This window comes from Trachemys scripta, chromosome 1 (genome assembly GCF_013100865.1).
Source record: "Trachemys scripta elegans isolate TJP31775 chromosome 1, CAS_Tse_1.0, whole genome shotgun sequence".
NCBI classification, from domain to species: domain Eukaryota; kingdom Metazoa; phylum Chordata; order Testudines; family Emydidae; genus Trachemys; species Trachemys scripta.
Window position 1 is genome coordinate 95184837 of NC_048298.1, and position 24110 is coordinate 95208946.

Genomic DNA, 24110 nt, shown 5'->3' on the forward strand with positions numbered 1-24110 from the left:
GTCCAGTTTTGGTCTCCCCACTACAGAAGGGATGTGAACAAATTGGAGACAGTCCAGCAGAGGGCAACAAAAATTATTAGGGGGCTGGGGCACATGATTTACAAGGAGAGGCTGAGGGAACTGGGGTTATTTAGTCTACAGAAGAGAAGAGTGAGGAGGGATTTGATAGCAGCCTTCAACTACCTGAAGGGGGGTTCCAAAGAGGATGGAGCTAGGCTGTTTTCAGTGGTGGCAGATGACAGAACAAGAAGCAATGGTCTCAAGTTGCAGTGTGGGAGGTCTAGGTTGGCTATTAGAAAAAGCTATTTCACTAGGAGGGTGATGAAGCACTGGAATGAGTTACCTAGGGAGGTGGTGGAATGTCCATCCTTAGAGGTTTTTAAGGCCCGGCTTGACAAAGTCCTGGCTGGGATGATTTAGTTGGCGTTGGTCCTGCTTTGAGTAGGGGATTGGACTAGATGACCTCCTGGGTCTCTTCCAACCCTAATATTCTATGATTCTTTGGAGAGAGGCGTCCTCACGCACTGGATGTCCAAAGGGCCTTGACTTTTTACTTAGAACAGGTGTTCTCAGACTTTGGTACTGGCGACTCCTTTCACACGGCAAGCCTCTGAGTGCGACCCCCCCTTATAAATTAAAAACACTTTTTTATATATTTAACACCATTATAAATGCTGGAGGCAAAGCAGGATTTGGGGTGGAGGCTGACAGCTCACGACCCCCCATGTAATAACCGCCCAACCCCCTGAGGGGTCCCGACCCCCAGTTTGAGAGCCCCTGACTTAGAAGGTACCAAGCCTTTCCGTAAATCAACTCAGCTCTTCATCACTACAGCAGATAGGATGAAGGGTCACCCAGTGTCCTCACAGAGGATTTCCAATTGGATCACCTCGTGCATTAGGACCTGTTACGACCTGGTGTGGGTCTCACTGCTGCCAATTGTCAGAGCCCACTCAACTAGAGCTCAGGCATCCTTGGCAGCCTTCCAATGGTGCACATCTCTATCCAGGACATCTGTAGAGCCACAACATGGTCCTTTGTTCACATGTTTACCACTCATTATGCCATTACTCAGCAGGCCAGGGATGACGTTGGGTTCGGCAGAGCTGTGTTGCAATCTACACGTCTGTGAACTCCTACCCACTCCATGGGTACTGCTTGGGAGTCACCTAATATGGAATGGACATGAGCAAGCACTCGAAGAAGAAAAGACAGTTACCTTTTCCGTAACTGGTGTTCTTCGAGATGTGTTGCTCATGTCCATTCCATGACCCTCCCTCCTTCCCCTCTGTCGGAGTTTCTGGCAAGAAGGAACTGAGGGTGGGGGGAGATGAGGGTGACTCTTATACCACGCCATGCGGGTGTCACTCCAGAAGGCACCAGAGCTGGTCCCCTACAGATACTGCTGAGGGAAAACCTTCCGGCACCGGTGCGTTTGGCGAGCACACACACCTAATATGGAATGGACATGAGCAACACATCTTGAAGAACACCAGTTGTGGAAAAGGTAACTGTCTTTTCAGTGGGCATCTGCTAAGATTTTAGTAGAACACGTTGGCACCCTGTTTCTTTTGGAACATCACAACATGCATTCTCTGTGCCCAGCCTGACAGGCCCAGGGGTTACTGCTGGGACAATTTGCATAAGTGTGATTGTAAAGTTCTAATTAAAAAACACAGACACGCACACACAGCGCAATCCCCCCATATAACTGCTTCCACACTGGGAACAGCAGCAAATCATAGGGCTGAAAAGAAACAGTAGTGCTCAGGATTTTAGTGAGACTCCACCATTTGGGCTGCACTTGCCATCATCTGAAATTCTGCACTTTAATTAAAACAATCCCCGAGGTTCTATCTTTTTCCATTGTGAATATAGAGTCATAACACTGTAAACTGATGTGTAAACACTGGAATGATAGTAACCTCCACAGATCTGCCTCTGGTGGAGAAAGAGGGCTGGGTCCTCTGTAGAATAAGAAAAGAGTGGGGGGGCACCTTTCAGTGAGAGGTGTGTTAGGAATGCGGTCTGGCAGATGTATTCTCCCACCCTGGACTCGTGTTGCCCTGGGTGGGGACAATGGCCTGACTCCTCTATCAGCACGCAGCTCCATGTCAGAGCAGTCAGTCAGGACTCCACACTTCGGGAATACGAATACTTTAAGTTTTAGTCCCCTGACTATTACCCAGAATGGGAAGAAGACACTCCACTTCTCCCAGCACTCAAGAGGATGCTGTATATACACACTTATTCCTCATTATCATCCTCCTGTGCCCGTGTATACACACTGGCTTTAAGGAAAAGTATCATGCAGCATGAGAGTTAGCAATATTGATTACTGGAAGGATGCCCCAGGGCAGCTGCAATCCACAGGGGAGTCCTGCCAGCATAGGGAGGGCAGTGTGTGTAAATGTGGGCACAGGAGGAAAATATTGAGGAAGATGACCCTTACCTTTAGTGGATTCTCTGGGATTTTGGGACTCCACATGTTTCCTTGGGGAGAACTGCTGCTCATAAAATGGGATGATCAAACACAGGCCCCAACATGGAATGATTTGGGGGGAACTCTGCCAGAGGCTCATCTCCTCATGGAGTTTTTCTCCCCTCAGGCGCTCTCTGTGGCTATTTCTACTAGAGCTGGGGGTAGGAATAATGAACCGACCTTTTTTATGTCTTGTATTGCAAACTCATCTATTCCGCGGTTGACTATCATCTATAGATCTCTTGGACTATTCCTGCTAGTGTCTCTCTCATATTGTAAATATAGGTTTGGAGTTATTTTTCCCTAGAAGTATTAATGGACATTTCTTCAGGTTGAATTTCAGTGTACACAAAAGGTTAATTCTTCTAGCTGTTGCCTCTATATTAATCTAGCATTGTCATTTTCCTATTGACTGAGCAGCAAAGAACATACATGCTGACGCTCCCTAATAAAGACCAATTGGAGAAAGAGGAGAACTAGAAAAAACCTAGCCAGGCTGTGTACTACAGGCAATCATTGTAGTGGTGTAAAGCTAAAGTGCTGTGCTGAGCTACGGGCCAGGTAAATGTTTTGTGTCTTGTTTTTATGCGCAGTGATTCCTTGTCTGAATTTGGGGTACAGGCAGGAGCAGCTCTCTTTGGTGGTTCATAATAGAAGAAGACAGTTTTTCAGTCTGGAGTCTTCTGATTACACCCTAGACTGCAAATGAAGACTTTGGCTGATAGACTTCAAGGAGTTTTCTGTAGAGGCAGTTTTAAAGGCTAGTCGCATTGTAATCTATTAACAAGTATTTGGCTACTTCTGAGTCTTTGTGTTGTACTGTAACACTTGTAGAAGACAATGGTAACGCTGTGTTGGAGTTCGGTCTGTCTTTGTCAGTGCACAAGCTTGTTTAAATGGAAACCTTTCCTGGAAGGTTTATCTAAACTTTTTAGGGAATTAGTCCACGAAGAAGCCATAAAACATCAAACAGGAGAGCCTAGGCTGAGATATCTGCAGGCTGGTCCATACAATAACTTGTAAAGCTTGGAAATCTACATGGATGGAAACAAAGAAGCCTTTTCTCTTCCTTTTAAGGAACTGAAGGTGTTTGAAAACTGTACTTCAGAGAAAGAAAAAGAATTACAGGAGTGGTTTATGTAAATGTGGGAGCTGTTTTGTTCATCATACTCAGTTACTGGAGAAACAAGTATCAGAGTAATTATGTGTGAGACTCACTGGAGTCAACATGTAACTTGCATATTATATAGCTATAGTTAAAGTATATGTCAGTCAGGAAAAAAACACCCAGCTCTTACAATTCTCTTTTTATCTGCTAACCCAGCTGGTGCAGTGAAGCAAATTGCCCCATATCCGATAGAGATTGGGGGTTAGAGGAGCGCTTGCTGGCTGAGTTTCAGTGCTGATAGGACAGGTAATGTTGGTTAGTTGGGGGAAGCAACTAGAAGCAATTATCCGAGCCCCCTTGATAATGAGAGAAAGACTATATAGCCTGGAGGTCAAGGCACTCCCCTAGGATAAGAGAGACCCAGTTCCAGATCACTGCCAATTGACATTTATACAAAGTGGAACAGCTCCAAGAGGAGAGATTGAGAGAGCTCCCAAGCAGGCAGCATATGAACCTAAGTCTCCTACATCCCAGGTGAGTACCCAAATCACCAAGCTATTGGCTATTTTGGGATGGGTTGCTTTCAGTATCTTTTTTAATATAAAAGGTTAAAAGACCTTGGGTTTTTTCCCCACAATGTGGAACAAAATTTTTTTTGAAATCTTGGGATTTTTACCCAGCTTGATTTTGGAGTAGAGTTTAAGGTGTTAGTTTTGACCTATAAACTCCTAAATGGTTTGGGTCCTGGTTACATGAGAGACATCTGCTGCTGCAATCAGTGGAGGTCTTTGAACTAAGCACCAGACTCCCTGCTTTAAAAGAGACAGGCCTGGCTGCAGCGGATTTTCTATACGGAGTCCTCAACTCTGGAATTCACTATCCCATTTGTTCTGTCACATCCTGATCTTGCTGATCTCCAGAGCACACTGCAAGGCTCCTCTCTTTGGCTTCTGAGGACGAGGTGAGCCGAGGAATGCTTTGTTCAGTTGAGTGTGATGGGTCTTACTCTGCAGCATTATTTTGTTGGCAGAGTTTAGCTATGGTAAGGCATGTCTTTAAGTTTTGGATTTTAAATTACTATATAAAAGTCCCTAGGGCTATAGGGGTAGGTACATTTTAAAATGGAAAGAAATGACAAGTGTTTTCTTCTCTATATTCTTAAGACTCTTGGGAGGTGGAGGGGAGAGGTTATTTGTTTGTTTGTTTTTGTTTTACTCATTCATGTATGTTCAGCTAAAGAAAATGTGACAAATTTTCCTAAAAGGACAAAATTGTTCTGTGGAGCAGGTTAAAGACTGAACACTCTCTTTCCCAACCAATTTGGACTAATTCTACCTAGTAATTTTACATTTTGGACTGTTTAAACCCTGATTATGAGTGAAATGAGTCCAGGAATCAAAGGATCCCTAGGAGTTAGCAGGGGTTCTCAAACTGGGGGGTAGTGGGGGGCACAAGGGGGTCACGAGTACATGCCTCCCAGCTAGCTAGAAAGTCTGCTGTGAAAAGTGATATTAACAAAATACAAATACCACCTTAAAATTGTGTTAAATATAAAACGTGTTTTTAATTTATACGGGGTTCACACTCAGAGGCTTGCTGTGTGAAAGGGGTCACCAGTACAAAAAGTTTGAGAACCACTGAGTTAGAAATAGGAAAGACCCATTATATCAGGGATTCACAAACTTTTTTTCCAGTGTGGACTGCCATCATCACACAAAGATTGTCCTGCAGCCTGCCTCCCCTCCTATTCACAACTGCCTCTGCATACTATCCCTATGGTCACTACAGGAATTGCTTACATGGAAAAGTAAAACTAGACAAGCACTTAATGTATATAGTTAGCTCAGGGGTGGGCAAACTGTGGCCCATGGGCCGGATGCAGCCCACGAGCCGCACCAGCGACTCTGCCCTGCTCCAGCACTCCACGTGGCTTGGCCCCGCTTCGGCCAGGGCGCAGGGTCAGGGGCCACACCACACGGCTCCTGGAAGCTGCAGCATGGCCCCGCTCCAGCTCCTACATGCTCCAATGGCCCCCTCCGGCGCTCCAATGGGAGCTGCAGGGCCGGTGCCTGCGGATGGGGCAGCATGCAGAGCCACCTGGCCGCGCCTCCAGAGAAGGGACATGCCACTGCTTCCGGGAGCCGCTTAAGGTAAGTGCTGCTCGGAGCCCTGAGCCTCTCCCCATGCCCCAACCCCCTGCCTGAGCCCTGATCCCCCTCCCGCTCTCCAAACCCCTCAATCCCTGCCTGGAGCACCCTCCTGCACCCCAAATCTCTCATCCCCAACCCCACCCCAGAGCCCGCACCCCCTCCTGCACCCCAACCTCAATTTTGTGAGCATTCGTGGCCCGCCATACAATTTCTATTCCCCAAAGTGGCCCTCAGGCCAAAAAGTTTGCCCACCCCGGGTTAGCTGCTAGTAATGCAATATAGCCACTAGGAGAAAGGAGAACCAGCATGATGTGACCAGTCAGCCCTCCATGCAGTGGACCACAGACCACAGTTAGAAAACCCCTGCATTAGCTCATACGGTTCACTTCCTTGTGGGATTGTTCCCTTCCATACGCTTTCTATAAAGCCCGCAGTGACAGGGCTTCCACCACTCCACTCCACAGTTTACTAGATCTTGCTGTCAGCAAAGCTTTCCTGACATTCAGCCTTGCCCTAAATGTATTCCACTTCCAATATTCCAATCACAGAAGCCCAAAGAATATGGTTGGCTGCACTCACTCACAACAGTGGTGAGCTGTGCAGAGCCGCTACAGACCGCTATGCCCTGATACGGGGGTGCTGAGTCACCCTGCACAGACTCTTCACTGCCTAGACCACCCCATGCACTGAAAACAGACCCAATGGCACTTTCTTTAAGAATAAGCGTTTGCCCAGGTGTGCTCATCCAAAACGTCTTCTCCACTCTACAGTTCAGTGAGCTGTGTGTTGCTGCCACCCGCCACTGCATTTCAGTGATGATCTATGTACAGGCCGTGGCTCCACATCCTCCACTGTAGATGTTACAAGGTGCCCAACGGGAGGACAGATCTGCATCTCATTGGTAGTTCCTGCTCTGCCACATCATCGCTCTTGAGGGTGGGGCTGGTGGCAGAATAGACCAGAGTAGCAGATCCACCATTTCTCACAGAAGGTTAATATCTGCAGGAATACCGAGCCCATGGATCTTAGCCTGTTTATGCGCCTTTGTAGGCTCAGCAGAACAGCATCAGCGAAGCTCTTCTGCATGCTGAAAAGTCACTGGCTGAGACCCCAGATCCTCACTGCCCACTCGTATCCAATCCACAGTAAGGGAGCAATTGCTCCTCAGGCCATTAGTAAGGCAAGAGGCTTTTTTGCATGAATCTTCATTGTTTAATTATAAATATTGTCAACAGGTCGCTGTGAAAACAGGAAACGATGCTGAAGTTTTGGTATTTTTTCCTCTTGTTACATTTGCTCATCCAGCAGCTTGATGCTAACCCTGGGCTCAAAGTGAGGATCACACAGAAAGGACTGGACTATGGTAATACTTCCAATAGTTACCTTGCAATAGGTTTTATTATTATATTGAGCCCTTAGTGCAAAAGTGTAAGAACATCCTGAGAATGAGTTGCTCACCGCTATAGAGAAAAGGAAGGTTTAAAGATTGAATGTAAGGAGGGAATGGCTTGGTGGGAGGGAGAAGAAGGTTCCATAGATATGGCAGGGCCAGTAAAAGAGCAACTCCCAAATATGGAGGGAAGGGGGCAGCATTAGAAATCCCCTAAACTTGGACTACATTGTGTAAACTTTCCAACTATGTTAGAGCAGCTGAAGAGGTCTCTGTACCCTTGCAGGCAAGAGGATCGGGCTGGAGATCCTGAAGCAAAGAATAAAAGAAGAAAGCTTCCCAGATTGGAGTGGCCAGGAGAAATCTGGAGTTGGCGATGTGGACTACACAATTTCAGGGTGAGCGAACTAGGAAAGGGTATTTAAAAACAATTGCACGAAATAGCTCTTTGCAATGTAATGTCAGCACCCTGCATGCTTTCTAAGGTACTGTGCTTATGTGTTGTCATGGCGATAACACCATGTCATACATTGATTATAATTTAAAGGGCAATGCACACATTTATGATTTGAGGCCGGAGGCAAATCCTACTGAAGTCAAAGAAAGCTTACCAGTGACCACAATGCACTTTGGATTACTCTGGGGTACTTGCTACTGATTCATAATATAGCTGTGAGAGTAAATTAAAAGTATTGTGCTACCAGCATGACTTGGGTAAATGTCCTAATAGCTGATTGACACCTAAGATATAGATACTGCAAATCAGTCTAACACAGTTATAAGAAAGAAAGAAAAAGGTAAACGTATTCTACTTATTGGTAGGAATCTTTGCAGGAAACGCCCATATTTTCAGATGAATAGGTCACACTGTACCTGAAGTATGAGTCTAAGGGCCAGCAGGTATGTCACTGACCAGGTTCAAAGATCTCAAATGCAGAAGGCAAACTGAGTCTCAAACACTGAACACAAGTAATACAGAAATTATAGATTATTTGGAGTAATGAAAAACACAAAATTAAAAATGTACAGGACCAAACTTTCAAAGGGGAGGGCAGAGGGTCTCAAGCAAATATATGTATGTAACTGTTAGTCTGCCTTTGATTGCTCAGTTTACTTTGAATGCACGCACAAATCACAGACATGGACGCACAAAGGTTAGACAGACATCCAGCTGGTTGTTCACATAAACCTTTACCTAATTTGCATGCACACTTGAGCTAACTGTATATGAAAACACACTGGCAAATACAAATGGGACATCACCCTTTGAAAATTTGGCCCATACAATCTCCAGAAAAACAGCAAGCAGGGACCGGATGTCTCTAGAAATTAGTAATAGATGGAGCTGGGTGAATATTGCAAATGTTATTAGTGAACATTCATTCAAACATTTTAAATGAATACGCTTCAACAATGATCTTTTGTGTTTGCTTCCCAGGACTAGTCAAGTGAATAAGCTGACTGGCAGGGATGTTCTCCAACACAGCAATTTGCGAATAGATGTTGCAAGAATAGTCACATAAAGTGAATTGGATATTAATAATTTCAAATATTCACCTCAGAATCTTGATTCTAAGAGATGAGACACATTCATAGAATCATAGAAACGTAGGGCTGGAAGGAACCTCAAGAGGTCATCCAGTCCAGTCCTCCATGGTGAGCCAGGGCCAAGTAAACCTAGACCATCCCTGACAGATGTTTGTTTGGCCTGTTATTAAAAACCTCTAATGACTGGGACATTCATGGCATTCATCTTATTCAGAATAGAAAGAGGGGTAGAGTTCAGTCCAGTGCTGGAGCGGGACATTTCTGCCATGGGGTAAGGCTCTGTCTTCTGAGAATTTCTCTCTCTCAGAAGCAGAGTTTGGCCCTGAATCAAGTTTAAACTTTGATTCAGATTCTCACAAACTAATATCCTTATTTCCGATTTTATAGGGTAAGAATTAACACCATTGAATTCCCAGATGCTTCCGTATCCCTCATACCTGGGATTGGGATTAAACTATCAACTCAACGTGCTTACGCAACCCTCAGTGTGAACTGGAGCATCAGGACCTGGTTGTTGTAAGTATAGAACTGTGTATCCCAAGTATTTTCTTGTGGAAGAAAAATTAAAATGGAAATTACAAAGTTTAGTTACCAATCTCACTTTTTCCAAGGTCAGGTACTTTTTATCAGTTAACAACATCCATTTGTTACCAAACGCCGTTCAGTCTAATAGAGCTCTCCAGTGTGAGACATTCCCTTCCAAGTAACACTGTGATGTTAATTGAGATCCCACCGCTAATGATGTGCCAGTGGCAAGTAAAAGATCAAAGATCTATTAGCGTGCCAGCATTGTCCAGACCGCTAGCTAACTCAGTGTTTAGGAAGTTTATTGTACAGTGGGTTGCACTCTATAATAATAACAGAGAGTCCTGTGGCACCTTATAGACTAACAGATGTATTGGAGCCTAAGCTTTCGTGGTTCGTCAGACACATGTCTATAATAATAAGGGCACTGTAATTAAAGGACAGTTACAGTGTGTGAGCTTCTGTGCTACGCCTCCCATGGTACAGCTACACACAGGTGTAATTTCCAGTTTGAGTAGACATACCTGCACTAACCCTGATCAAACTAGTGTGCTAAAAATAGCTGCATAGCGGCAGCTGCATGGAAGGTGGGATGGGATAGCAGCCCTGAGTACAATCCCATCTGAGACCCTAGGTATGTACTGAGGATGGCTAGCCTGTCCTGCAGCACATGCAGCTGCGACTATATGGCTATCTTAGCATACGTCTACCCAAATTACACCTCCAGCTGCAGTGTAGATATACCCCAAGAGGCACAGGATGGAATTCACAGCCTAGGGGAAGTGCAGACTATGGTGGCTTTAAGCCATCTTTACATCCTCCCACTCCTGGGCTTCTCTGGAGAGGCCCCCAGGACTGTGTAAGTTATTGTTGACTAACTAACACAGTGGGTGAACACTTTTCACAAAGCAGTCACTCTATATCTGACCTATCAGTCCTTGCACAACACTTACCTTATTCAAAAGATAAGCCTGGGAGCTTAAATTCATGACTTTGCTAGACAGTGAAAATCATGGTCTGAACAGAGACACTGGATTTATGGTTTATTACAATCTGTAACCCATTGATCAACCTCCCTCCCCCCAGCTTCATTTCCTCCCTGTATCTGGAGGGGTATTAATGGGCCACTTCCCCTTGAATGGTCCCTTGAAATATGTGTTATGTACTTATGCTGAACAATCTGTTCCATGTTGTATTTAGCTGTGACATGCTGAGTGTGTTTCCCAGGCCTGAAGAAGAGCTCTGTGTAAGCTTGAAAGCTTGTCTGTCTCATCAACAGAAGTTGATCCAATAAAAAATTATTACCTCCCACATTGTCTCTCCAAGTTACACTGTGTAAATTACTAAATTGTGGCAACCCCTGGGTGTGTTGCCATAACTTATATTATATTTTCAGATGAATATATCACAGTGCTGACTGGAATCTCCAAAGTGCTGCATGCAGCAGTCCTGTCCTCAACAAACCCCTCCCAACCAAAGCATGCCCCCTTCACCATGGCTTGCAAGGTGGTGTTAAAAGGACAGCTTCATGGCTGTCTTCCACAGTGGCTGCAGGAGCTAGCTATGGGGCTTTTAGGGCCTCTTTACTGCTCTGGCCCTTTTACCCAGCAAAAAGAGCTGGAGCTAAGGTGAGGATCTCACCCACTGTATTTACATTGTAATTGGAAGGTCAGATACCTGATTTAGACAGTATTACACCTTTGGTTTTCTTCTTAAAATATACACCCCTACATACAATTATTAGAATCCAGGTATATTAATTACATGGAACTAGATTGTAACTTTACAATCCAGCCCCACTAAGAAGCACCACATCACTATGTTGCCCCAGGAACAGACTATAAACCAGTTTGTGACACTTGAGAATCACCATTTGGTGCTTCCCCCTTGTTCCATGAGGGAGGGAATTGCATCAGCCTTTTTTGCTGGCTTAGCTTATTTCCCTCTGGGCTCTGTGGATGGCAGGGGGGCAGGTAGCAGCTTGCTGGATGTTGTTCTCATCCTGGCATGGGCTCCAGAGATATGGATAGCCCATACAGGAAAGTAAAGCTCCTATATTCCCGTCCCTTAGTCCCTTACTATCTTGCACGAGCACACAGGAGTGCTTATGACTGAGCCGATGGTATTTACACTGTTATTATCCTCCCGTCATGTAGTGAACTTTCTAGTGACATGACTTAGTGGCAATTAAAATCATCAAAAAGCCTAGCTACTCTGGAATTGCTCTGTCATTGCAGTCTAGCTGCACTGTAAAACGGTGCCTTGTTAGAAAATGTTACAGGGCATGTTACATACAGAGTATATCCACAGCCTCCAAACAATTAGTTATGGAATCATCACAATTAAACAGGGAAAACGTGTGTTAGGTCATATCTCGTCCCTTTCTCCAGCCAGTGAAGAACTCTTCCCTGCAGTGTATTCATCAATTTGAAATCACTCATGTAACAGGGCATCCACTGATCCCATTGTGAGACTATTCCACGGCCTAGTAGACCTCACAGTTAAGATATTTTTCCCTAATATTCAGCCTAAATTTCCTTTGCTAAATTTCATCCCTTTATTCCTATTCATACCACTGTGGGCCACCATGTACAATTCTTCTCCCATGCTATTTACATTCTTGAAATATTTAGATTGTAAGGGCAAAGATTGTCATTTCATTTTTACTTGTCTATAAAGTGCCATGCATACATATTGCGTTGAATAAATAATAACAAATACTTAATATAGACATTTATCATATCCTTCTTGGTCATCATTTTTCTGATCTCTACATTTTCAGATCCTGTACTCGTTCCTCCTAGGCCAGTCCTTCCAGTCCATTTTTGTTGCTCAGCTTTCAGTTCCCTTCAGTTAATGGTCCTAGTGTGTAGAATGACACCAGTTTGGACTCCAGGCTAAGGAAAATTTACTGCATTCTATGGGGAAATCATAATCACATTCACTCTAGAACCTAAGTAGCTCTTTCTATTGTAGTTCCACGGCTCTTGTGTCAGTGTTATTACAGATCACAAAGATCATGGGAGATTCACAATTTGGCATGGATCAGACAGTCTCTGTGAATTTATGACATTAGGCAACCTTGACAAATCCAACATCATTCCAGCATTCACACTTTCAAGATTAGTGTGTGGAACCTGATTCTTTACAGGAACTACCTCTACAATCTACTTTAATCATTAGAGACGGGCAAAACAATCTCATTTCCTCCTCAGTGAAAGAAACAGAGTCACTTTGTTCCATTAGATTCTTGGATGTTCCCTGTAAGTAGATTTTTCAACTGAGTTTGTTTTTGTCTGTGCAGCAAAGACAGCGGAAGTGGTACAGTGTCCATTTCAGGAGTATTTATTACAGCAGTCTTTACCATGTCACAAGATAGCACAGGTCACCCATCAATGTCACTGGATAGCTGCCAGATGAGTATTAGGGGTGTGGAAGTCAAGCTGAATGGAACAATCAGGTATGTTGCAAGAAATTTTATACACTCTAGTGCAGGGATTCTCAAACTGGGAGTTGGGAGGTTATTACATGGGGGGTCGTGAGCTGTCAGCCTCCACCCCAAACCCTGCTTTGCCTGCAGCATTTATAATGGTGTTAAATATATTAAAAAGAGCTTTTAATTTATAAGGGGGGGTTGCACTCAGAGCCTTGCTATGTGAAAGGGGTCACCAGTACAAAATTTTGAGAACCACTGCTCTAGTGGAAAGTAACAGAGTCAGTGGTGCAAGGCCCACTTGTCAAAATTAGTCACCCAGATACATTTTTAGGAGTCTGTGTGGTAATGTGGACACCAAAATCCAGAATGCAGTCCCTAATCCAGGTCCCCAAGTTTGAAAATTAGTCTTCTTGGGCCAGATTTTCAGAACATGATTTCATTTTGCGAGTACAAAATGTGTACACAAAAAAGATAGGATTTAAGTACACAAACTGTAATTTGCACAAACAAATTGAGTGTAAATGAATTTAGTGCTTGTGAAGTTTATCACTAGTGTCTGTTGGTGATAACACAGCAAAAATTGTATGCATGGGTTTCTTGTACAATTGGAGGCCAACTTGAGGCCCCTTTGAAAACGTAGCCCAAATTTTGATTGAAGTTCACCCTGAGAATTAAAATAAATATATCATTCAGAAGGGAGCATACACTAGTGGTACAGCTTCAGACATGTGGTTTGTGCTGGAGCCCTTTTTAGACAGTGATGGAGAAAGCATGGATGAATGAGCTGTTCCACCTGCTATTTCAACATTAATATTCATTGCTTTCTAGATAATATTCTAATCCTCAACCATAGGTGAGAATGAGAAGGCCTGTCCTATAGCAGAGCCCAGAGGTGGTACTGGGGGGGGGCCTTGTGGGGACTATAGCCACCGCAAAATTTGCCTTCGCCTCCCCCCCCGCCATACCCACTCCTCCCAGCTCAAAGGTCATACATTACCCAGATACTCCTCCACTTCTGCTGATGGTCCCACTGCCTTCAGAGCTGGGCTCTCGGCGAGCAGCCGCTGCTTTCCGACTACCCAGCTCTGAAGGCAGCACCTGCTGCCAGCAGCAGTGCAGAAGTAAGCCCAGGCTGGAGACCAAGGTGCCCTAGAGCAGCCCTGGTCCATGACCCTTCTCATAAGGGTGTGCCACCCAGGGCTGGTGGAGGGTCCGGGGCTCCCTGCACTAGCCCGGATTGACCAGCTCCAGCCCAGGCTCCTGGGCTCTGCCACATACAGTTGCTGCTCCCTGATGGCTCTATCAGCCCCAGAGCAGGTCCCCCTGCCCGGGCAGCTCTTACGGGCTGTGAGCAGTCGAAGGGCAGTGGGGAGCTGAGGATCAGCCGCAGCCCCGGGGCTCCGAGCAGGAAGAGGAGACAGGAGTGCCACGGCTGCACACACTATGGCACCAGCCAGAGCAGCAGCTGCACCTCACAGCCAACCTTCAGCTTCTGGCCTTTGACCAGGCAAGGGGCGTGGCCTAGGGGAGGAGGCGGGGCCGGCACTTAACTGAAGAGCGGGGGCGGGGGGCTGGTGCCCCTAGCTGAGGCTGATGAGCAGGCCTTCATGCAGCTGCCCAACCTAATTACTCCTAATCTTGATGGTGCTTTTTATTTCCGTAGATCTTAGTGTTCATAGCACTGAAATGATCTCCATTCAAAAGGTGGCCTTTTGGCAGTTTTCAGATTACAGACAGGTCCAATATACACTGGGCTTTTATCCTCCTACAGGTTATGTTGTGATACTGGGGCCTACAAATAAATGAGTACAACACTTATTAGATTAGTTGTCTGCTAGGATATTAGATTTCACAGAGGTCCAGTTTACACCTATAAGTATATTAGGATGTATGACACACAGTAACTATAGTGTTCAACTAAATGAAGCAATGGCCTTTCTCTTCTTTTTCTTTTCTCCAGCTGGCTCTATAAATTCTTTACTAAATACCTGGAGAAGCCCATTCAAAGGAGCTTGGATACACATGTAAGTCTTTATAAATTGTTTAAAGGGAGAAACTTAAGGAATACATGGACCTGCATCATCTCAGAGGCAACAGTCTTGAACTTGATTAAGGAATTACCTGACAACTAGAAAAAATACAACCTGATTCTACACTGACCAGCACGTTCATCAGCATCCGTTTGCAGGCACCAACTTCTAAATAAGCTCTGCAATTCCTGGTCATGGCAATAAGCATAAACACCATAGGGTCAGATTCTCCCTCTGGCTGACTTGCACAAAGGGGCTGTAGCAGTGCCAGCAACTTAGCTCATGGAGTTTCTGTGACGCTCAGTTATTTTTTACATTCATGCTCCTCATACTCAACACATCTGTGGCTATGTACATCATGGTTGTCAGTTAAACTGCATATGTACCTCATGAGGAATAAAATAGGAATTTGCAGACCTGCCACTAGAGAGTGAGATAATCACAGTTACATGAGCAGATCTGACTTTCATCCACTAGAGAGGGAAGGATACAATATATACTAGCCAGTATGTAACTTCTCTGAATTTTTATACAGTCATGTCCAAACATCAGACAAGGGATCCAGCAGATTGATGCACAGCTCAGAATGCTTCAGGGTGAGTCTCTGACGCTGCCTTTTCTTTACAATTCTCATCTTATGCTGTTCAGATTTTGTTGTTTTCTTGTCAGCTACTGTCACAGATCTCGGTTGAGCTCCCACTCCTGGGTGCCCATCAGACGGCTGTGATGGGTCCCTGGTTGGTTTAAACTTCCTTGGGTCTCAGCAATCTGCAGCACTGTTTTCTCCCTGGGCTTCTCTGGCACATTTCTTGGGCACTGACTCTCAGCCTGCTACTGGCAATGGAGCCTCTTAGACACCCAGAACCAGCACTGATGCTCCAAGATACCTCAATAGTTTAAACGCATCCTCTCCCAGAACTCCATCAAATGGCGTGAGCCTGCTTGGTTATAGTTTATCCTCTCAGGAGGCACATGGCAGTTGTGAAGCATAAAACACACACAGAGACACCCTGCGCATTACTCTTTTATGTAACAGATCATTTATAAAACAACATCCTAAATGCTTTCCACTTGCTAGCTCGCCCTTCCCTTGGGAATCCTTGGAGGCCCATCTGTGTTCAGGAAGACAGGTTTCCAAAAGGCGTAGTACTTGCCCGTTCCTTGCCACAATATTTGAAGGGTCCATTCTTCCCTCTCTGTAAGCACAGAACTTCAATTGAAATCAACTGGAAGTTACAGACTCCTAGGATGTGCTCAGAAGTGGTTGACAGTGTCAAGAAATGCCAATGCCTCCTTCAGTTCTGAAGAGTTTCCCACAAAAGCAGAACTTGGGGAAAGTGGTCAACTAACTGTTGGGTGGGACAAGAGGAGAGTTGGGTCTGAATCATTGTTGGTCAGGGGGATTTCTTAAGGGAACACCTTGGATTCTTAACCACAAACGTTTGTTTTGATTTTTTCCTCCCTCCTTGTTTTGAGCATTTTCTCGTCCAAGAAATGCATTCACTCTTAATTAAACATTACTGGCTGTGTTATACTTAATAACTGTTTTGGTTTTGTTTTGTCTACTGCCTTTACAGTCCCAACCCAGATCGATGCCTTTGCCCAAATAGACTACTCCCTAGTTAACTCTCCAGGAGTCTTCCAATCATACATTGATCTGGACTTAAAGGTAATTGTCTTTAATGCTAGTTGTCTGGAACTGTGCTCTTTTGATAGACTTCTTATCCTTTGTTAGATTGGCATGGTTATTTATTATTATTATTATTATTGTTTATATGTATGACCATAGCACCTAGGAGCCCCAGTCATGGCCCAATACCCCGTTGCACTAGGTGCTGTACAAAAACAGAACAAAAAGACAGTCCCTGCCCCAAGGAGATTACAATCCAAGACAGGAGACAACAGATGGTTGGTTATGTTTCAACATATGATCTGAATCTGATGAGAGACTCCAAAGCAATGTCTCATTTAGTTTGTTTTTTCCAACAATTCTGTTGTAGAAACATGACATGATTGTTAAATAAATTAACAGAACAGGGTCATTTTGATTCTGTTGGTCAGTTTCCCATAGCAAGTAGAGAGCAGTAAAAGAAGACTGAGCAGGTTAAAAGGAAAAAGAGAGAAAGGAAAAGAGGGAAAACACAGCATGTAACCCACCCTAGGAGAAGAGAGGGAAGTAAGATTTCAGGACTGATTATCCTGTCCATTGATTTCAATGGGAGTTGTATGAATTAGAAGATCAGAACCCGGGAACGAGAGAGGAAGAGAGAGTGTATATTTTAGGAGCAATGATTAAGCAACAAATCCAGGAAGTAGACAGAGAGAGCTCTTGAACAAGAGCAAGCCAAGTCTGAAGAGTACTGCTGAGGCTATGGCAACACTACAACGCTTTTAGTGACACGGCTGTGCCGCTACAGCCATGCCGCTAAAAGGCACACAGTGTAGCTGCTGTTTGTCGGCAGGAGAGAGCTCTCCTGGCGACAAAAAACTTCCACCCCCCACGAGCGGCAGCAGCTTGGTTGGCAGGAGAGCGCTACTGCCAGCAACGCGCTGTTCACACTGGCGCTTTTCATCGGTAAAACTTTTGTTGTTCTGGGGGGTGTTTTATTTAACACCCCTGAACGACAAAGTTTTGCTGACAAAGTGCCAGTGTAGACAAAGCCTAAGACTCCAGACCCTGAGAGATTCCTTCAACTAAGGGAAACATGAGGGATGATGCATCTTGCTTAGGTGTGATGCTGAGTAGTAAGATTTTCTTTTCATGCTATGTGAAGTGTAAAAACAATCTAGTTTTACTACGTGGATACATAGTTTGGATTTTTAATATCCTGAGTATTTTCACTATTAAAAAAATAATTTTAAATTTTGTTTTGTTTTGTAAAAACATACATGGGGGGGGGGTTCTTTAAAATATTCTAGTTTCAGAAATATTCAGCACTTCAGAGTTTAAACCTTTACTGTTTCTCTCCTGGTAATGTTATAGTTCATGCAATAGTTACTCCAAGTATATTTGGCTTTTCCTATATTTCTTTTTCTTTCTACATCACCTGTGCTCCTTGGCCTGCACTGGCTACCAATTTGTTTCTCGGTGCATTTCAAGGTGTTGATTTTGATCTGTAAAGCCCTGTATGGTTTAAGCTCAGGCAGCTTTGACCTAGTAGGTCACTAGGAGGAGCACTAGAGAATTTTGTAGTGCATGATAGTAGGGCCCACACAGCCAATTAGTGCATGATAGGCTAGCATGCTTGTAGATCTAGACTCCAGCTTGCCACTCATTAAGTATCCTTGTGGACAAACCCTTAGAGCAGGGCTGGGGAACCTGTGGGCTGGATCTGGGCCACTGCTTCCTTTCATCCAGCCCATGGCAAGTCTACACGCCGTGAGCCAGAAGCCCCGAGCCTCGGAAACTCCCACGCGGGGCTGGAGCCACAAGCACTGGCTCACCCCACTACAGGGCCTAAAGTCAATATTTAGGCACAGAAATAAGTTGCCTCATTTTCTAGAGTGCTGACCCTTGAGTAGCCTCTGGTGTCTTCAGTGGATGCTCGGCATCTTTGAAAAACGGGCCAAGAGCATTCTCCGTGGAGGGCCCTGTAAGATCCACCATTGTAAATGCATTCAGAGTTTTTGACAGGCTCTGATTTTACAAATGACAATAATATTTTTCAGGGCGCAATCTATCCAGTTGGAAATTGGACTGACCTTGCCTTTGTACCAGCTCCCTTCATTCTCCCAGACAAAAGTGATTCTATGCTTTACTTTGGCATCTCTGAGTATTTCTTTAGGTCTGCCTCGCTGGCTTATTACACAGCAGGGGCCTTCAACATCACCATCGTAGAAGAGGTGAGTGGCACTTGCAGATGAAGGGATTAAAAATGTTCCAGGTATGGTCCTTCAGAGAAGGGGATTTTACAAACTCATTTGCAGTGCAATTACAGGCTCAGTGTTAACCAAGCCATGCAGTTATCAGAGTGTGATCATGGTCTCTAATACTAATTCTTTATTTTGCCATTATGTAGTATCTAGATTTGTCAGGCCAAATTCAAAGGTACAACTGAACAAGGTACAAAATAGGCACAATTTACCTTCAAAAGTGACATGTAACAGATCTGAACCATATGCGCCTCTGAAAAGGACAAGGAAATTCATTTCTGGGGACTCTGCTGCCTTACTGGCAGCTTTCTGAGGAGCCTGTTCTGACTCAAAGTACTAGGAGGGATGCCTGGAACTGAACTGGCTCTACCTGTGGGCTCAGCAGATGTCAAAAGCATAGCAGTTTTGCCTGTACCTGGGAAGCCGAGCAGAGCTTTGAGACCTGTCTCCAGTGGATTCTGTATATCCCAGCAACAGGCGGCTACGGGCCCAAATGTGAGCAGAATATTGCACCTGTATTTCTGCAGAAGGTTTTAATCTTTGTTTCTCCAATATGCGGGTTTTTTTCTTTTGGGCACGTTAGTGAGAATTTGACTTAGGGCTCTAGGACTCCCCCTAGGAATTTTCCAAGGTTCAAAGGCACTGGGTCAATAAAATGGCAATAAATAGCAGATTTAAAGAAAACCTAGACATGAAGCTCACACAGGATGGAATAATTTCTTTCATTTGTTTTGCAGCTTTCCAGTTATTTTAATGTAACGACGGAGACATTTGGCAGCATCATTCCTGAGGTGGGTATCTTTAATTCTGCGAACCCTTAAGAAACCACCATAGCTAGTCCCAGTCATCTGAGTAATGATTAATCTCCAATGGTTTGGTGGAGCCACTGTGCATGACTGTGTTGGAGAAGGGGAAGATGCCCAGTGGCTGGGAGGCAGGTCCAGGTCACGACTCTTGCCCCGAGTGAGTCCTAACTGGCCCCACGACATCTCTGCTAAGAACCCCTTTCTCCTGCCCAAATTTGCATGACTTGGGTCACCTGGCTGCTGGCTTCTGATGGACCAGCAGGTGGGAGAGAGTGTGCATCAGCAGCTCAGGATGATGATGGTGGTGAAGAGCTATTAATGAATAGCAAAGTGGTTGCATGTTGGGAAACAAAGCTGGCAGGTAGGCAGGAAGGAAGCATTGGGCTTTCTGCCTGTGTGAGGAAGGTGCCAACTTCTAACATTTGCATGTGGTCTATGGAAGGACAAGGGAGATGGTGGGGTCTCCTTTAGTTTATGTGAGGAAGATGGACAGAGCAGGAGTGGAGAGGGCAGTGAGGAGGCAGCTTGGGCTCCTGCTGGGCTGGAGAGACAAACTGAGGGAATGAAAATGGATATAAGAACTAGTACCAAATGCTGAGCATGTGTCTAAACAATCTCAGCACTCTAGGGATTAAATGTTCCTGTCTATTTCCAGGGTGACCATAGATTTTTTCCCATCATAAATGCAGTAGCCACGCTCCTAAGCCAAGTTCCTCATAATCATATTTATCTGCAAAGCACCATGCACTCTAATGGTGATACGTTGGTGCCTCAGCCTCTTTGTTGGCTTGTTTGAGTGCCATATTCATGTTTCCTTTTTCTCAGACATGTTCACAAACTAGAATTTATTCCTCTGGAAATTGCTTCCCTTCATCTATTGAAGGCAATGGGGCTTCTGGTAATGGAGGGGATTTTCCTCCACATTCCTGATATGGCCAAGATGATCAGGTCATCATCACAGGAGACATTCCTATTCCTGTTGCCATAAGGAATCTACCATCATGTTAACACCTTGTCTAAAGTTTGATTTTCAGGAACCCTTTCAAAATAACAATTTTAATGAATGATAAGTTCGCTATTCAGATTTGTTCTATATAAAAGCTACTTTCAGACTCTCCTTCTTTGCCTTGAAACCCTACAGATTGCCAAGTATTATGTAGAGGCACGGCCCGCAATGTTGAACCTGAGGGCTGCTGCTGCACCTGTGGTCAGTTTACAGACAGACACCTTTACTCTAGAAATCTGTGCCACCATGGAGGTGCTTGCTGTCCTGCCGGACTCAACCACCCAATCCATCTTTACAGTGAACATAGTAAGTACCATGGACCGGAGGATTACATTCCATCTAGGAGTTAAAATATGTTTGTTCTTCCACACTGTCAGAAACCAAGGCATTTGAAGGTCCTAGAGGTCAGTACCTGCAACACATAGGGGCAAATTCTGCCCTTAAATAAGCAAATTCCATTAATTTCAGCCAGGGGTTGAACACAAATGTTTGGGGGCACAATCTGGCAGGTATTGCTATTGGGAGGTGAGTTTTCTAAAAGAGGAATAAAAACCCACTTATATTACTACCTCAGTTATCTGAAGCTTAGTTCTCTAGAATTCCCTGTTATACAGCAATGGGTCATGTCCCCTGACATCTCTTCATTACATTGAAAATGTCCTTGATTAATGAAAATCTCACTTGTCCATACTTTAAATATTGCCAGTGACATTGAGATAATCAAGGCTGAACTGTACACAAACCCCAGATCAGGCAGAAAGTAGCACTGTATGAGACAGCTTCAGTATTTATCAAAGAAGGTGGAACTATTGCATTTTAAATGATATAAGGAGACTATTTTTGTGTCTGAATCTAAAAGAAGATCCCATTCTATATGGCTATAGTAACTCAAGACTCTTCTCTCCTGCAGATAGCGAACACCAGTGCCAGTCTGACTATATTTGAACAGAAGCTGATTGGCTCATTATGTCTGAACAGGTAAACACAGGACAGCTTGACCTGAGGCCATTCAGGAAGCAACATTAGTGATCCCAGTATTAAGACACAACAGGACTTTATTGTGTCAGCCTAGCTATGCAGTTAGTCCAGCATGAGGAAAAGACTGCCAATGCAATTCAACTTCTTTCTCACAAGGGTAGGGACCCTGAGATGCTTTTGGCTACGTTGCCCAAATCCTGTGGATGAAAGACAACCATATTTTAGGATCACTGAATCTTCTTCTGTTGCTTCATTCTGTACTTTTCTATAGAGGGCTTAGTAAAGGAAACTGTGTTGGATTTGTTAGTCTAAAATCTTTCACCCAGATTCTCTCCTGTGCTTAGATCAGCTCATCACCAGAGAAAGGCAGGGCTCATCAGGGAAGCTAATTATGATTCCCTGATTTGCTTGGTCATTCTGCACCAGTCCCAGCATAAGTTAGACCAGCCATGGCATTGCTCTAACGTATGCTAGCTGTGAACAGCCTCCCATGGACTGTCTGCCAGCTGGGGATAGCTGGTGCACATTGTGCCCCAGTCATACATCTTCCCCACTCCTGGCATGCCCCATCTGTCAGGCTGGATAGGAGGGCGGCACAGGGGCCTATTATGATGATTCTGCATCACTGATAGCTCCCCCACATGGAGGAGGCCTGATCCAGCTGCTTTCCAGCCCTTTTGTGCGACCAGAGCCGGGCAAAGGGGCCAGAACACAGGAAAGAATTTGGGCTGGTCTATGTATATGCTACAGTAGTGATTCCAAGCATTGGCATTGTGACTCCCAACTGGTCAGAAAGCTGTCATCTGAGGTCATGACATTTCCTATAGAATTTAAGTTTTCATTAAAAAAAATAGAACCCAGATTTTCAAATGCGTGTGTCTAAAAGCATGGATGATGGTCTGTCCCTCCCACCTGACAGGATCAGACTCTGAGTGCCAAGCACCCATTGGTTTATGAAGTAGGGTGATGGGAACCCGAGCTCACATGAGTCCTGTCTAGAAAAACAGTAACAGGCAAGAAGAATTAGAGATGTCCTAACTCCAGAGACTCTCAGGAGGGAGTTCCTAAGGAGAGTAGTGGGGTGTCAGGAACCTAACAAGGAGGGTGTGGTTAGGAAGTCCTCAGAATGGTTTACAGGGAGGAAGGTTTCAGTGGGCGAACCCCAGAAAGCTTGCAAACTGAACTGAACTTCTGAACGTTTTTCAGCTAAGCCATCACCATCAGTAACATTCTCCAAGTGGAATTTCACCGCCTAGCTCCTGTAGCACATTTCTCTCAGTAGGATCTGAGAGCCAGGGGATCTTTGGTGCTTGACCTGGTGCAGTTAAATGTATGTATCAGTGAGACGTACACAATGAAACATAGAGGAAGAAGTGCACTCACAATCCTGGATAAACTTATCCCAGACCACATTTCTGTGCACATTCCAGGCAATGCCCTACAGAAACACTCCTGCTCTTTTCTGTGGAAGGCAGCATGTAGGATGTCTTGCTATAGAGAAGTGTCTTGTCATGGGAATATCATAGGACCTGAAGTCACTGAGGGTGACTGTCCATGACTAAAACAATGTGCCTTCATCCTTTATAATGACTCCTCTTTTACTACTTTCCTTTCAGATTCCACCTCTTCCTGGCCGACTCCAGTGTTGGGTTCTTTGAGGTAAGTTGATGGTTTCAGTGTCTAGGAAACAAGAGTCAAGAATCTCAGGGAAAATGTCAGTCTGAAGAGTAAGGAGCAGAATTTCCGTACACGCATTTCTAAATCTTTAGACTTCATCCTTGGGTGGTTCTTTTCTCTCTTTCTGGAACTCACTCTGTCAATATCCTTTCTGCTGTATATATATTTATTGCAGTACTACTTCTCAGCAACTCTTCAGTGCTCCTAAAAATGAGATGTTTTCCAATCTCTCTTCTTTATGTATCATGTTTCATCAGAGAGGCACTAAAATTATGACCACAAAGCGTACAACAGTCATCAGAAATGCAGCAATAGGAGGAGCAGCATGTTGTAGGCAGGGCCAGTGCAAGGATATTTTGCGCCCTAAGCAAAACTTCCACCTTGCGCCACCCCCACTCCCCCGCACATCGGTTCATTGAGGGGCAAATCCCAACGAGCCTTTATAGACCCCAGGGGCCAGCCTGCCCAGGGGCCAGCCATGCCCAGGGGCTGCTCCCCAGACCAGGTTCCCCACCCCCACCCCCTGAACTCCCCTGGAGGGTGCACAGTCCCCCTGCAAGCCCTTCCCACCCCACCCAGGCAACCCCCGCCCCGAGTCCACTCACTGGCTTTGCCGGGCTTGGGCCGCTGCAGCAGCCGCCTACCAGAGAGCCAGAGCATCCCCTTGCGGCAGCAGCAAGCCCCAGCCATGGAGGAGCCAGCGCAGCGCAGGGGGGCAGCAGCCCTGTAAAGGCGGCGGCGGCGCCGCTAGCGGGGAGCAGCCGCGCCCCCTCCGGGGGCTCCTGCATGCTGCAATGGATGCATGCAGGCGCTGGCCCCCATGGACCCCCCGTTCCTCCCTCACCTAGGGTTACCATATTTCAACAACCAAAAAAGAGGAGGGGGGAGAACCCCACCCTAGCCCCACTGCCTCCTGAGATCCCCCCACCCTAACTGCCTCCCTAGGACCCTACCCCTTACCTGTCCCCTGACTGCCCCAACCCTTATCCACACCCCCACCCCCAGACAGACCCCCAGGACTCCCACGCCCCATCCAACCACTCCCCGCCCCCTGACAGGACCCCCAGAACTCCCGACCCATCCAACCCCCCCTGCTCCCTG

At 45.3% G+C, this 24110-nt stretch overlaps 1 protein-coding gene across 1 annotated transcript in view; it reads left to right on the forward strand.

Moving 5' to 3' along the window:
• Positions 1-3299: 3299 nt before the first annotated feature.
• LOC117870703 (BPI fold-containing family C protein-like) overlaps positions 3300-24110 on the forward strand; it is a 25887-nt gene continuing 5076 nt past the window's right edge. The window contains exons 1-13 of the mRNA XM_034757971.1: positions 3300-4124; positions 6976-7103; positions 7417-7528; positions 9066-9194; positions 12508-12663; positions 14600-14663; positions 15205-15265; positions 16247-16338; positions 18339-18512; positions 19280-19333; positions 20490-20660; positions 21265-21332; positions 22949-22991. Coding sequence (XP_034613862.1) covers positions 6998-7103; positions 7417-7528; positions 9066-9194; positions 12508-12663; positions 14600-14663; positions 15205-15265; positions 16247-16338; positions 18339-18512; positions 19280-19333; positions 20490-20660; positions 21265-21332; positions 22949-22991 — 1230 coding nt within the window. The 5' untranslated portion in view covers positions 3300-4124; positions 6976-6997. The remainder of the gene's footprint in view (positions 4125-6975; positions 7104-7416; positions 7529-9065; positions 9195-12507; positions 12664-14599; positions 14664-15204; positions 15266-16246; positions 16339-18338; positions 18513-19279; positions 19334-20489; positions 20661-21264; positions 21333-22948; positions 22992-24110) is intronic.